General features: G+C 41.5%; 2 protein-coding genes and 1 pseudogene across 2 annotated transcripts; all 3 read right to left on the bottom strand.

The window, feature by feature from the left end:
* Positions 1 to 1,677: 1,677 nt before the first annotated feature.
* Positions 1,678 to 15,088, bottom strand: LOC120296351 (annotated as a pseudogene).
* LOC120295775 (dirigent protein 23-like) lies at positions 1,744 to 2,562 on the bottom strand. The gene is made up of 2 exons (XM_039317340.1): positions 2,494 to 2,562; positions 1,744 to 2,449 (listed from the first exon to the last, which is right to left on the bottom strand). Exons 1-2 carry the CDS (start codon positions 2,560 to 2,562, stop codon positions 1,955 to 1,957), a joined length of 564 nt encoding a protein of 187 aa, XP_039173274.1. The 3' UTR covers positions 1,744 to 1,954.
* Positions 5,994 to 7,064, bottom strand: LOC104452530 (F-box protein SKIP22). The gene has a single exon (XM_039317339.1). It carries the CDS (start codon positions 7,062 to 7,064, stop codon positions 5,994 to 5,996), a length of 1,071 nt encoding a protein of 356 aa, XP_039173273.1.
* Positions 15,089 to 15,552: the final 464 nt, after the last annotated feature.

Raw genomic sequence — 15,552 nt, 5'->3', positions numbered from 1 at the left:
TGGGGTATGTCAGTGGGTCGTTGTTGTTGTTGTTCTATACCTATTTTCTTGCAAAGTGGTTTGGATGTTCTGCCTATTTAATAGGCTTATGTCTGTTGAATATTGTGACGAGAGTTACAGCAACAACTCTCTTGTGTGTCTTCTTCTCTGAGTTTATTTGATTAAATTTCAACACTAATTTCTCCTGGTGATAAACCGTGTCCAATTTAGATCACCTAAAGCCTCACACACAGATACCATAATGTCCAATTTCATTCTCCACCATAAATCAATGAAAATGGAAAACACGTAGAGAGCATTACCAAATAAAGGACATCACCTCATCCACACACAAGCCGCAACCATATAATTACGCCATAGCCTTTGGCCCGCAAAGAACCGAAGGTCCAAATGAAAGAAGAAGTGGACTATAACAATGCCCAAAGTGTCTAGTAATGCATAGCTATTACATTATATTCAACCACCCACCGCCGGTGGTGAGGTTGAGAAAGTACGTCTTCGTTGTCGCTGTTCCGCTCACCAACCGGAAAATGCTGGTCCCGCTGGCGATGGAAACTCCCGACAGAAGCAACAGATGTTGGGGAAATCATTCACTAGTTGTGTTTTTAATTAGTGACCGAATCCATTATTTTGCTGATCTTATTAAGTCATTGACTTTTTGGTTAGCGATTTGGAAATTGACACTAATGAAATCAATTTTTTAGCGGATATACACGGCATGTCTCTGCACGTTCTAGCTAATAAAGGTTTTAATACCATATAGGAACTTTTTAGCAAAGAAAATCACTACCACGACCCAAGTGATTTTTTTTTTTTTTTTTTTTTTAAAGTTATCGATTGAAATATTATGGGCACCAAAGTGAGTGCCATATGAAAGTTATAGCACTCGTGACATTATTTCTACAAGTTCTACTTGGGTAGGTTATATAAAGGTATAGGAATATCATTTCACTTTATTTAATAGAAATTTTGAATGTAGAGGATGATTTATATTTAACATATTACATTTTTGTCAAAATAGAAGGATTATTAATGAAGAACACTCCATAAGCAAGTCGATCCAATATAAATAAAACATTCAACTCAAGATCACTATACATTACATAGATTCCCAAAAAATCGACCCCTAATTAATCAAATGAACAATATGCGGACTCAACGAATTTGATTCTAGTCAAACTTCTTTACTTAAGTCTTCATCTCCAATCTCCCTTTTACCTTGATGGCTCTTGATGGATAGAACGATAAAGTATGTACATTAGAAAATAGAGAGAAGACCTTAGCCATATCTATATAGGCATGTCTAATGAACCCATCTATCACTGGTCACTACTAGAACGCTATGCTTATAGTAAGCCCTCCTACCACATCTTTACTAGACCAAGATGTGTAAAGCCAAATATAATTCAGTAATATAATTTTACTTAAGTTTTCACGCATTGCCTAATATATTGTAAAAGCCTGTTCAAACGCACCAATTCCAATTATTAAGTTGAACAAGATGTGTAGTCCTGAATATTATTGTTAGTTGGTGGTTGACTGAACTTACCGCATGATAGTTTTCAAATCCAAAACCAAATCAAGACATAATCTTAGGTTTCAGTAACTTTAAAATGAGAACTCCAAAATATAATAAAAAAATTCACGTCGACTGCATCAAATTTTATAATTATTAGGTGGGAAAAATCACTGACGTTTTCAGCAAGCTTGATTTCACAGGGTAGCGAACATTGTAACATTACCTACTCAGTGATAAACCGAGTCCAATTTATAGTTCATCTAGAGCCCACGCAAGAAGATTCCAGACCACCAAAATCAATGAAAAGTCACGAAGCACGTAGAGCATAACCAAATTGGAAACGACAGAGCATCTGCACTCAACAAGAACGATGTAATTTCCTCCATAACCTTTGGACTAGACTACAACACAAGCCACGATATATCTACAAAGTGTCTAGTAATGCAAAGCTATGACCTTGTATTCAACTACAGCATCGCCGGTGGTGAGGTTGAGAAAGGACGTCTTCGCCGTCACGACCCCACTTGCCAGCCGGAAAATGCCGGTCCCACCGACGATAGGCATCTCCCGATAGGTCTCGAGTGCCGGGTTGTGGCCCAATATGCTCAGGGTGCTGCCGTTGTACTCCGGGGTCGTGAATACGAGGTTCATGTTCATGTGCAGGGCCACCGACTCGAGCCCAACTGAGCCATAGAACCCCTGTGCCCGGCCAACAAGGGGGGACTCTGGCTCAGGGCCCTCGGTCAGCGGGTCGTCGATCATGTTGACCACCCCGAAACCCGTCGGGGACTTGTCGGTCATCGTGGCCTCGGCAACGCGCACTGCCGTGGGTTTCCTGCCAGAGAGCGTGTCGTGGAAGTAGAAGTGGAGGCGTGTGGTCTTGCGATCGGCATGGCTAAGCCCATTGAACCAGGCGTCCACCTTCCGGGGTCATCCGCCTCGGCACGGGCGTGTTTCGCCACCATGGCCACCACCAGAGCAAGAGCTGCCACCACCAGAGCAAGAGCTGTCACCACCATTGCCAGTAAACCTGGCTTCGCCATCTCTGTCTCTCGATCTGAAATCGCTGGGAAAGTGGATACTATTGGAAGGAATTTAGAGGCGGAAATGAACCCAGAAAGGAGCCTTATGAAGAAGACACCTCCAGAGAAAGATGCAACAAAAGTGGTCGAGATCAATCACTTAACCGGTCGTGCTTTTTCACTAGGGACAGGCTTCATCATGTTGTCTACGTTATGAAACGCGAGTGCAACATATATGGACAGACGTGAGGATAGGTGTTAATCGGTCATAGGACCAAAATAATTTTCAAAATCAAAAGATTCACGAGGGACCACCGAGTCAATCACACGTAACTACCGACTTTGCATCATCCTTGCGGTTTTTGATTTGCAAATCGACACTAATCATTTCTTTTTGAATGTAGGGAAAGTGTTAGTAGCATGTTACATTTCTTCAAAATCGAAGAAGTATTAATGACGAATGCTCCGTAAGAAAATCGCTTATCCAACGTTCAAACCCAAGATCACCTATATATTACATATTTATTCGGTACACTTGAAAGATTATTCAAATTATTAACACTTGCCTAATCTATAGATTTGGTTCTAATCGAACCACTTTACTTTTGATTCTAATCGAGCCTCTTTACTTAGGTCTTTCTCTCCAATCTCCCTTTTACCTAGATCACACTTAATTTTGCGTATAATTGCTTCTACAGAGCCCATCTATCATTGTATACGGTTAGGACGTCATGTCTATTGTACACCGTCCCAACACATTTCTATTATTCGATTATGCAATTGAACTTGAGTTGTCATGCGTCATCTAATATCATACAATAGTCTTGTCTATCGCAAATATAAAGTGATATCGCAATCAATGGCATTGTATATTAATATGGATACTCTCTCACGCCAACGTTTATGATTAGAATTTGCAGCAATGAAGTGTCGTGATTCACGTTATGGGACCCAATTATGGGATATTTGCAATTACTTTGTAGTAAAGTTTCTCAAATCCTATCAAATATGTTGGCTTGGGTCAATTAGCACTATCTAACATAAGCTAGTTGGTGCAATCGGGGAATGATGACGATAGACTTCTCGATGCAATCCTTCTTTTTCTTTTTCGTTTGGCGGGCGGTAGGTGTGGAAGCCGATCTAAAGTGCGCGGTAGGTGTGGGAGCCGATCTAAAGAAAGATAAGCACATTAGTTCAACCACAAATTTTCACCCCATGGAAAGATTGAAATTAAGGTTTTTTTTTTAAAATTTAAAATCTTTATGAGAAAGGGCACTCTAATCTATATAACGGTTAAAGCCGAAATTGAGAGAACGATACTTACAGTGCTTTCGCTTTTAGCTTATTGAATTTAAAAATAATAGAGGATAAACTAGAGAAAGCGTTTTCAATCATACTCTACTCGAACACGGCTTATTTCAACGTAGTTTCTTAAATATATTTTTAAAGGGCGAAAATTTTGAGCCAAACATAAACGCTGCAAACTGTTTTAATAATTAATCAGTGTTATTTGCAAACGCAAATTGTCCAGTCAAATTAGGATATGTATTCATAATATAACAATTAAACTTGAAATTAGACATTGGTCGATTGGATGGGCTAAATCAAGTGAGTATATATTATTATCAAATTCAAAACGGATTTTGTAGTTGCTTAAATCAAAGTAAATATTGATCGGGTCACTCAAATTTTTCCGTAATTAGATACTTGGAGGATTTGAGAACCGAATTACGTTCACTTTCTCTCCGTTGAGTCGGTTATAAGAGAGAGGAAGAGCTAGAGAGAAAGAGAAGGCGTGAAACTAGATCGTATATTTTCGAAGACTTTAAGAACCACCAACTCCCCCAGAAAATATGAGATTAAGTGCCTCTTATTCAGCCACCATCCATCTTCAACCTCCACAAGGCAACCATCTCCGTTCACAGGCCTTTCCGACGATGATGCCTCAGTATTGCAGAAGATAGGTAGAACGCGAAGAACTGACAAGGCAAATTCAGGCACTTAATGACATTAGCATAGACTAACCCTATGAATATCAGTGACTCTCATTTAGTTTCCTCACCGGTGACCATTGTTGAACGTCACACAGAAAAGGTGAGGACACAAAGCAAAAAGGAACAACAGAGAGAGATTCAGTTCTTATTCACTAACCATGGAATGTGGTAGTAGTCGTGCTCAGAAGCTTCGGAAAGCCGAGAAACGGTGGGGGCGATAACTAAGGATACTGGTAAGGCAATTAAGATTATTCTGAAACGATGACACAAACGCAAATTAACAAGAAAAACGGTGACAACTGCAACTCTAAATCTTCAGGAGCTATATCCGGAAATAGAGCTTCTACTTTTAATGATGGAGAGTGACAATTAATATAGAGAGAAAGTGAAGAGAAATTGGAAAGAAATAAAAGAGAATTTTCAATCGAGAAATCTCAGGTGTGAGGCCCTAATGATTTTCCACAGCAAGCTTACATCCGGTTCCCTACTATACAAAAATGAAATGGACAGCCCAAACTGCACAATTACTTATAGGAAGCAACAGTGCATCCACGCTCGCACAGTCCTTTCTCCCTCAACTTTAGATTTAATTCCAACTACACTCCAAACTTTTTTCTTTTATCAAAAAAGATCCTCAATTTTTATTCTAATCACAAATGTGCTCACACCTTCACTGGTTTCTTCAAGATTACCAATATCAAGAGTCTATTGTTGTTCTATATGAGGGTGGGGTATTGATGAAGATGCCCGCTCTAATAACAAGCCTCTAACTTGTCTTGATACTAATAATTTTGAAGAAACCAATGGAGACTATTGAATCAATGGGCATATTTAGGATTATAGTGAGAGTTTGCAAAAAAATTAGAAAATAATAAATTCAAGATAGAATTGAAATTATACATAGAGAGACTTTTTCAAAGAATTAGGCGACAATAGCATAAAAAAGCCTAAAGAGTTGAAGTGGAGAACACACAAGTGGGAACACACTTCGTAAGAGCTTTAAATTTTATATTTTCCTTACAATTTTCAATTCCATGCCCGTTTACATTTCTTCTTTTTTTTATGCAGGTTAGGTTTCATCAACTTCATTAGAAGTTCTCCAAGACTGAAAGGAAAAGCACGCGCTAGACGCGTGGTGGAGAGGGAGACCTCCAGCACACTAAAAAAAAAGTAAAAAGCAACAGCGAAAATACAACCTCTACTGCTAACACATATTTATCTTGCTAAAACTATAGATCTGTACACCAAAGTGGCCATTATAGATGCCTCCAAGCCACCATTTCTCAGCAGCCATTGCTTGACAGTCGATCAAGATCCGTCCAAAACCCAACTCACGTCAGCCATTAAGTCCTCCAAGATTGCAGCTGGGGATGATATTCCGCCGGAATTGAACTCGACGAAAGGGCGGGCCAAAAGGAGGAGGAACCCCAAGGCCGGGCAGACGGTCATAATCTCCACCTATGACTCCTGGAACGCCGGAAGGGTTCGGAATTCTCTGAACCTTACGGAGAAAGGCATACGAGCAGTAGGCATCTGCCACAACCACAAACTACTCTCCCACTTCCTCTTCTTCTTCGCCTCAGATGTGAAAATCAGCTTCCAATTGATCTCTCGGCTGCTTTCTATCCGCTCTCCAAACTCCTCATCATACTTCTGCTTCCACAAATCATTATCGGATGCCAAATACCGTAGTTCAGAAGATACACACCCTACCCTTGCAAGGTCAATTCCAGGAAGCAATTCGAAAATCCTGAGCTTCAGTTCCGTTGGAAGGCATGTGAAGCAAGATGGAAGCGGCAAACCGACTCTTTCAGTTAGGTCTATCAACAGCGGCAATGCCAAACCATCTTTTACAATCTTCCAAAACTCAAACACTTGTTTTTCAGAACTCAGATTCAAAGATCCACCATCCTCATTCACTTCCACATTGTCATCGCCTTTCACCCACATCACGTCTATAATAGGAGCAAATCTGCGCTCGTTCAAACAGACTCTAATCAACACCGACTTGGCTTTAGCCAGACGCCCATAGACACTTATAAAGTGACCTAAACTCTCAAACTTCAGAACAAGACTCTCAGTTACATTCAGACCCTGCGTCCTAGCCACAAGCTCAGGCAGACTGTACTGCAACGTCATCGTAAATGCCGCGGAAGGCCATTGATCGGAGAGATGAAACCGATCGGCAGGCATTCCAGTCACCGGATCAACCGCGACGAAACCGGGTTCCAGCAGAACAGCTTGCACCGCAATAACCAGAAGCCTATGGTCACCACCGTCCCCACCCAATTCCTCTCTCAAAACCCTCCTCAGAAAGTAAGGCTCGGAGAACTTGCTGCGAACCCCAGTCGAGTCATCCGCGGCCACAACGCCGTCGCCCTCAAAATCAACACTTGCAGAGACGGAATTACCTGGATCCCCGGCGCTCCCCGAAGCATCGGCTCCCGGCGCATCTTCAGGCACCGAATCGACCATCTCCGAATCCGCAACCTCCCGAGGCCGCCCCCCGTGCAGATCTTCGGAATCCATCTCTGCGTGCCCTAGGGAGACCCGACCCGACCCGACGTCCCTGCGGAGGATTCGGCGCTCGAGGAGCTATCGCCTACCCGAGGAGAAGCGAGCGCATCGGGGCCGAGGGAGAAGTAGACGAGGTCGCCGGACGCGAGGCCGAGGGACTGGAGGAAGCGGCGGGATCCGGCGACCGGAGCTCGTCGGTGCGGTTGAGGGAGAGGCGGAAGGAGACGCCGGGAGGGGGCGAGGGGGAGAGGCGGCCGGCGAGGATGCGGCGGAGCTGGGGGAGGGAGCAGGGGTCGGGGACGACGAGCTTGAGGGTGTCCCTATGCCTGTTTACATTTCTCTATACTTTTCCTTTTTGATGTAATTCAATTATATACATTTCTAGTCAATTTAGATTTTCTCTTTTAAAGCAATTACTTTCCACCACACTCAAATTTCTAAAAGTCACCTAAATTTCTAAACGTCACCTCCATTCAGACCTCGTTCGACACACTTTTTACAGAAGTGAAGTACCATCAAGTGCAACCTGGTTAAGCACCGATGGTTTAGGATGTTGTCTCACAAACACAGCATCAGAGAAACTTGGTTAAGCATCTTTTCTTGGGCGATTTCCGCACCCAATAGCTAAATCCTTCTTTTCGGACAAGACCTACAAAAACAGTTTGATGCAGATTATATATATACTGCTTGCTCAGAAAACTCTCAAACTAGCTAGGGCTCCCATCACTCCTAAATTTAGGGTGTGTTTGTTTCACTGAAAAGTATTTACGAAGAAAGTGTTTTCCGGATTTTCAGCCGTTGGTTCTCTAGAAAAGATTTGGTCAACAGAAAATACTTTCCGGTCAAACACAAATGTTATGTATTATTTTAGGAAATCGAATTCCCCGCCTGAGAAGGTGAAACACTTTCCATTTTCATTTTCTCTCCTTGACCTTTCACTTTTCCTCTCCAAATTTTTCAGAGGTACGTTGCTCTCTCCCTTCGCTCTTTCGCTCATCTTTCTTCTTCGGCTCTTCTTCAACGATGCGCACCTTCTTTCGCCATTGAAGGTCCAGATCTTCTTCTTCATCATTGAAGGTCTAGCTCTTCTTCAACAATGCTCAACACGATTCCAGGTTCTTTCGCTTTTTCGACGTCGTAGTGGAGGAGGAGGTGCTTGGAGACGAAGTCCAGCCGGGGCTCCGCGACCTCGCCCTTCTGGTCATTGCGGAAGGAGAGCTTGAGCTTGGCGAGGATGTTGAGAAGCTTGCACGAGACCTTTTAGAGGAAGACGGAGTTGTCATTGTCGTACTCGGAGGTGACCTGGAGGGCCGGCCGCTTCAGGAAAGAGAAGAGGATCACGGCTGCTGCGGCGGCGGCTACTCCAAGCTGGGGGGTAGAGGCGGAGGCAGTGGCAAGTATGGTGGGAGAAGGAGGCTAGGGATTGGAGGAGGGGGCGGTGAGGAGGACGGGTCAGCCATCGATGTCGTCGAGCTAGAGAGAGAAAAGAGAGAGGGAGTTCGTGTGTGTACAGCCCATTTTTTTAATTTTTTATTTGGTGGGTTTTTTTTTTTTGGTAATTTTGAGCGGAAAATGGATTTGATTTTGGATGGTTGTGAGCGAGCGAGGGCTTCCGAATTTGGGGGATCGATTTATGTCTCTCTTTGGAAAAGGAATGTTTCTTCTAAGATTTTTATTTTCTTTTAGATGTATTTCTTTTATTTATTTCCCAAATTTCTTGCCTCTTATTTAAAGAGAAGGACAACCTTTTGAAACATTCAAATCTATAATAAGAAAAAAAAAAAGAAAGAGATTTTAGCTTGCTAGTGCCGATTATATGGACGAGATGGTGATGTTTTCCTCCTTTCTCCTTTTCCTTTCTTTTCGCTTCTTTTACTTCCTACTTAATATCACGAAAAAATACAAATTAATGTAATGTTATATATAAAAGATCTCAAATCATGTCCATTTTCAGGAAAAAAAAAATAAGTGTGAATTTAGGTTTCCTTTTCATTTTACAGGTTCAAATTCTAGATATACTAATCGATCGAGAAAAATCCGTTTATAAAGTAACATGGACTCAATAAATTAATTTGGAAGTAAGATGCACACTATTGTCAATTGTTAGATCATTTTTCAAATGCGATCCAAACATTAGAAAACACTTTTAGTCACGTATCACCAAACAAAAGGAAAACTATCCATTTTCCTGAAAAATGGTTTCTTGAAAAACATTTTCCAAAAACATTACGTTTCCGTGAAACAAACACACCTAGAATCTTACCGGTATTCCCACTTGACAACTACATCTTCTTGGGATTTTCTTTCATCCTTTCAGCCATAGGATGGAGAGCACACTGGATAATTAGCTTAGAGTAATGGCACTTTGCAAGAGTATGGGTGATTTGTGGTTAGAGGAAGATGTAACCAAACTGTCGATGAAATGCCTGAACTAGAAAGATGAGAACGTGAACTTATTCTATATGGTAAACTTTTCTCAAAGCCAAATGTCAACTTTCAAGCCTTTTCCAGCACTATGAAGAAAGCATGGAAGACTGATTTGGTAAAATGTGAAATGATCTATCCTGGGTACTATATCTTTGTTTTCCCCTCTGTAGAGGAGAAGAAACTTATATCTCCTTAACAAAGTGCATTTGTGGGGGAGCGTCAAATACAAGATAATATTTTTATAGTTCATGAGGTCCTACATCAGCTAAGAGTAAGGAAAAGTAAGCAAAAATTCCAGCAGTTCTCAAACTTGATATGCAAAAAGCTTATAACAAGGGTAGAATAGGATTTTCTATGTAATTGCATGCTACAAATGGGTTTCTGTGACAAATGGGTGTCTTTGGTCAAACAATGTATATCCTCAGTATCTTTTAGCGTCAAAATTAATGGGGAGCCAGGTAATTACTTCAAGCCGACTAGAGGGATCAAACAAGGAGACCCCCTATCTCCCTATCTTTTCATTATTATGGCCAACATTCTATCCTCCTTTATACTAAAAGCTTTACAAGACAGCAGCTTAAAGGGCATTAAACTAAATCAATACTGCCCTGCACTATCACATCTCTTATTCGCGGATGATGTTATTTTATTTCCTAAATGGCACTATCATTGAGGCTCAAAATTTAGCAAATATGTTGCATCAGTATTGTTTTGCATCTGGACAAGCCATCAATCTCAACAAGTCAAGTATTTACTTTGGGAAAAACTGTCCCCAAGGCCTAAAACAGAATATAGCAGCAGAATTGAGAGTGCCAATCATGGAGAAAATAGGGAAATATCTGGTTGTTCCTTCGGACTGGGGACAAACAAAGAAGGAAATGTTTTCCTGAGTTCTTGCAAAAATTGATAGTAAATTGGAAGGATGGAAAGAGAAGCTAATGTCGAAGGCAGGCAAAGAGATTCTGATCAAAACGGTAGTACAAGCATTACCTTAGTTTGTCATGTCTATTTTCAAACTCCCCATATCGATTTGTCGAGCTATTGAAAAGAAAGTTTCTTCGTTCTGGTGGAAGAAAAATGCTGCTAGAAAGGGGGTACTTTAGAAAAAATGGGACACTCTAAAAAGAGAAAAGACTTGGGGGGCTTGGGTTTCGAGACCTAGTCGACTTTAACAAGGCCATGCTGGGAAACAAGTTTGGAGGCTCACTCAAGACCCTAATGCTATATGGAGCAGACTGTTCAAAGGGATCTACTTTCCCAGAGGGGAGTTTTGGACAATGAACTTTTGGCAAAGCTTACTACTAGGGAGAGATACAATTGAGCCGAGAGATTAAATGTGAGGTGGGTGATGGTAACAAGATCAAAATTAGAAAGGATAGATGGCTACTTTCAGGCAAAATTGGAGGTCTGGCAAACCAAAATGAACCCCACTTGGTAGCTAAAGTAATGGATCATAATGAAAGAGGATGGAACATTCCTTTACTACAAAAGTTTTTGGAAGAGAGAATTGTCAAAGAAATATTAGCAACTCTGCTAAGCCACTCACCCAGGCTAGACAAGCTTATTTGGACAGCCGACAACTCAGGCTCGTACACAGTAAAAAAGTGGATATAACAAGTTTCGCAACCAGACAAAACCCAAACGACAAACCAGCCATCTACATCTTACTAGCCACCAAAAAAACTTTGGACTGAGATTTGGAAGCTAAAGACCTACTCCAAAGTCAAATTCTTAATTTGGAGTGCGAGCAACAACGCTTTGCCTACGAAGGAAAATTTATACAAGAGGAAAATGCTACCTGAACTTGAATGCCCATTATGCGGCCAAGTGCCCGAAACAACAGAACACATTCATTTTGGTGTCCCTAGACAAACCAAATATGGGCGGATCAGAGGATAAAAGTAGATCTATCACCTCACATATGTAATCGAATGGACAAATGGGTGTGGGAGAACCTTACCGCGCGAGATACCCAAGAAGCAAAGGCCATATTTGCGGATCTGGTTTGGAGAATCTGGCAGGCGCGGAACAACCTCATCTTTCAAGACAAAAAAACCAAACTCGAGCTTAATGATTGAGGAAGCAATTTACACGACTCAGCTAGTTGTAAAGTATGGAGATAGCAAACTCACCCGAAATAAAGCAAAAGAACCTGCAGAATCTGGTGAACAGCTGAAGGAGCCCTCTCCAACCCAGATCGGCTTCAAACTAAGCGTGGATGCGGCCTGGAATAGCTCAACTATGGAGGGTTCAGCTGCTGTCCTTTGCAGAACCAGAGATGGGGTGCTCACAGGTGGGTTCGTGCAGCAAATTTTTGCTCCCTCAGCATCAATCGCAGAAGCCCTAGTTGTGCGGGCTGCACTTTGGTGACTTAGACAGCGGGAAGAAAGAAACGCACGAAAGAACCCCCAAAGTGCAGCTGTACTTTCCTCTGATCTGCAAGTCCTCTTATCAGCAGATAGTTTATTGATCTGCAGCTGTACTTTCCTCTGAAACGCCATGGGCCCCAGGTCCATCATTAAAGATTGCACTAATCTTCTGAGCCAATTAAAAGGAGTTTTCATCCGGTTTGAGTGAAGAGAATTTAATCAAACGGCTGATTAGGTTGCTTAAGCCCATCGTGTCGGCTCTCTTTCAACGGATTGGGTTACACATCCCCTACATCCCCTTTGGTTAATATATGTTTGGAGCTCGAACTTTTTGTAATTCAACATCTTCGGTTTAGCAATGAAAATTCCACGTTTTTAGATCAAGAAAAAGAAGAAGAAGAAGAAGAAGAAGTACCATCAAGTGGACTCAACGCAATCCATTTGTCAAAAGTTCAGATGGCCTTGCGACATGTCATATTTCGTCAATATTTCTATTGATACTCTAGCAAACGATATCTTCCAATATTATATATATATATCAATCCTTTTTATAAGGAAAATGATGAGCTAACAAACCATTAGTCTTTAAAAACAAATGTAGCTTCTCCACCACACTTAATTTCAAGAAATTAACTGACTTTCTTGAAAAGTTTGAATTGGAAGTTTTACTTGGTGGGATTTCCTCATATCGTACTCCCACCAAGTAAGATTCCTTAAATATGAAGGGGGGAAAAACAAAATTAGAAAACCTATAATTCTAGAGCAAATCAAATATTGAAATATTGATAACCACAAGCAACAAAATAATCTAGTTAGAAGAACTAGCATATCGCTAGCAACGGTCATTCCTTGGACAACTAAATTGTGCGGTTCCTCTTAATTTTGGAAGGTGTAAATACTCACGATAGTAGCAAATAGTTAATATTTCACCATTAAACAAAATAAGTGACATCCATAGATGATAAAACAATATAAGTTGGTAAATAGATATGCCAAATTGTCAAGCCCCAACAAATAAATGACTAGCTAAGATGGATTATGGAAAATGCAGGCACTACCACGAGACCAGTCGATATTGGGACTTGTTGCCAGTTCACGTCTCTTCTGGTGGGGCCCACGTCATGGGTCAAGGAGCTTCCACGTCAGCATGTTGACTTCCTCCGTACGAGGTTGGGGGAACCGTCGGATTTTTATTTTTTTTAACAGGAGTTGCAAGATCGCAACGGCTTCCAGACTCAGCGTATGAGCCGGAATGCACCCGCCGTCGCACCGGGCCCCACCCCACCCCATGAAGAGGCGCCTGCTAAACTGCGTTCTCCCTTCCGAAGCCTTGGATGCCGTTATCATGGAAATGCCAAAATGTCAATAACTACCTTCTCTTTTGACGCGATTTTTCTCCTTTAGTTTTTCTTTTTCTAATTCTTTTAGCCATAATTATTTTAGGCTTTTTTAGGACATATGTACTCTACTCGAGATTCGACATTTTTTTTCCTAAAATGACATAATTAGTATTCTCTTTTTGCTCACAACTTAAATGATGAACGATAAGTATAACAATCATTAGAGAGAAACATTGATGATGGTCCTTTCATTTTCACTCAAATCCAAATTTATCGTCTCCCTAATTACATATATTAATGAAGAGCGCTCCGTAAGCAAGTCAAGCCAATATAAATAAAACATTCAACTCAAGATCACTATACATTACATAGATTTCCAAAAAATTGACCCCTAATTAATCAAATGAACAATATGCAGAATCAACAAATTTGATTGTAGTTGAACTTCTTTACTTAAGTCATTGTCTCTAATCTCCATTTTACCTTGACGACTCTTGATGGATAGAACAATAACTATGTACATTAGAAAATGGAGAGAAGACCTTAGCCATTTCTATATAGGCATGTCTAATGAACCCATCCATCACTGGTCACTACTAAAACGCTATGCTTATAGTAAGCCCTCCTACCACATCTTTACTAGACCAAGATGTGTAAAGCCAAATATAATTCAGTAATATAATTTTACTCAAGTTTTCATGCATTGCCTAATATATTGTAAAAGCTTGTTCAAACACACCAATTCCAATTATTAAGTTGAACAAGACGTACAGCCCTGAATATTATTGTTAGGTGGTGGTTGACTGAGCTTGCCGCGTGACAGTTTTCAAATTGAAACCAAATCAAGACATAATCTTAGGTTTCAGTAACTTTAAAATGGGAACTCCAAAATATAATAAAAAAATTAACGTTGACTGCATCAACTTTCATAATTATTAGGTGGGTAAAATCATTGACATTTTCAGCAAGCTTGATCTCACATGGCGGCGAACATTGTAACATTACCTACTCAGTGATAAATCGAGTCCAATTTATAGTTCATCTAGAGCCCACACAGGAAGATTCCAGACCACCAAAATCAATGAAAAATCACAAAGCACGTAGAGCATAACCAAATTGGAAACGATAGAGCATCCACACACAACTAGAACGATGTAATTTCCTCCATAACCTTTGGACTTGACTACAACACAAGCCACGATATATCTAGTAATGCAAAGCTATGACCTTATATTCAACTACAGCATCGCCGGTGGTGAGGTTGAGAAAGTACGTCTTCGCCGTCACGACCCCACTTGCCAGCCGGAAAACGCCGGTCCCACCGACGATAGGCATCTCCCGATAGGTCTCGAGTGCCGGGTTGTGGCCCAATATGCTCAGGGTGCTGCCGTTGTACTCCGGGGTCGTGAATACGAGGTTCATGTTCATGTGCAGGGCCATCGACTCGAGCCCAACTGAGCCATAGAACCCCTGTGCCCGGCCAACGAGGGGGGACTCCGGCTCAGGCCCCTCGGTCAGTGGGTCGTCGATCATGTTGACCACCCCAAAAGCGTCGGGGACTTCTCGGTCATCGTGGCCTCGGCAACGCGCACTGCCGTGGGGTTCCTGCCAGAGAGCGTGTCGTGGAAGTAGAAGTGGAGGCGTGTGGTCTTGCGATCGGCATGGCTAAGCCCATTGAACCAAGCGTCCACCTTCTTGGGGTCATCCGCTTCGGCATGGGCAAGTGTCGCCACCATTGCCACCACCAGAGCAAGAGCTGCCACCACCATTGCCGTTAAACCTGGCTTCGCCATCTCTGTCTCTCGATCTGAAATCGCTGCTACGATTGGAAGGAATTTATAGGCGGAAATGAACCCAGAAAGGAGCCTTATAAAGAAGACACCTGCAGAGAAAGATGCAACAAAAAGAGTGATCGAGATCAATCACCTAACTGGTCGTGCTTTTTCACTAGGGACAGGCTTCATCATGTTGTCTTCGTTATGAAACGTGAGTGCAACATATATGGACAGTCGTGAGGATAGGGCTTAATCGGTCATAGGACCAAAATAATTTTTAAAAATCAAAAGATTCACGAGGGACACCGAGTCAATCACGCGTAAGTACCGACTTTGCATCGTCCTTGCTGTTTTTGATCTGCAAATCGACACTAATAATTTCTTTTTAATCAGAAGTTGACTGTTTAAGAGCATGCTGTGCACGAAAGAACGTGTTAGAAAAAGGCATATGAGCTCTGCATATGCAGGGTAGGTGAATGCACAGTAATTTCATTTCACTTAATTAAAATTTGAATGTAGCGAAAGTGTTATTAGCATGTTACATTTCTTCAAAATCAAAGGAGTATTAACAACTAATGCTCCGTAAGAA

This window comes from Eucalyptus grandis, chromosome 7, assembly GCF_016545825.1.
Source record: "Eucalyptus grandis isolate ANBG69807.140 chromosome 7, ASM1654582v1, whole genome shotgun sequence".
In the NCBI taxonomy this organism is placed as follows: domain Eukaryota; kingdom Viridiplantae; phylum Streptophyta; class Magnoliopsida; order Myrtales; family Myrtaceae; genus Eucalyptus; species Eucalyptus grandis.
This window is presented reverse-complemented; position numbering and strand designations above follow the sequence as displayed.

Excerpts from the sequence above, each read along its gene's own strand:
- LOC120295775 (XM_039317340.1), bottom strand. The coding sequence starts at position 2,562 with ATGGCGAAGCCAGGTTTACTGGCAATGGTGGTGACAGCTCTTGCTCTG. Across the intron at positions 2,450-2,493 it reads TGGTGGCAGCTCTTGCTCTG|CCCCGGAAGGTGGACGCCTG; the intron begins GTGGTGGCCATG and ends CGAGGCGGATGA.
- LOC104452530 (XM_039317339.1), bottom strand. The coding sequence starts at position 7,064 with ATGGATTCCGAAGATCTGCACGGGGGGCGGCCTCGGGAGGTTGCGGAT.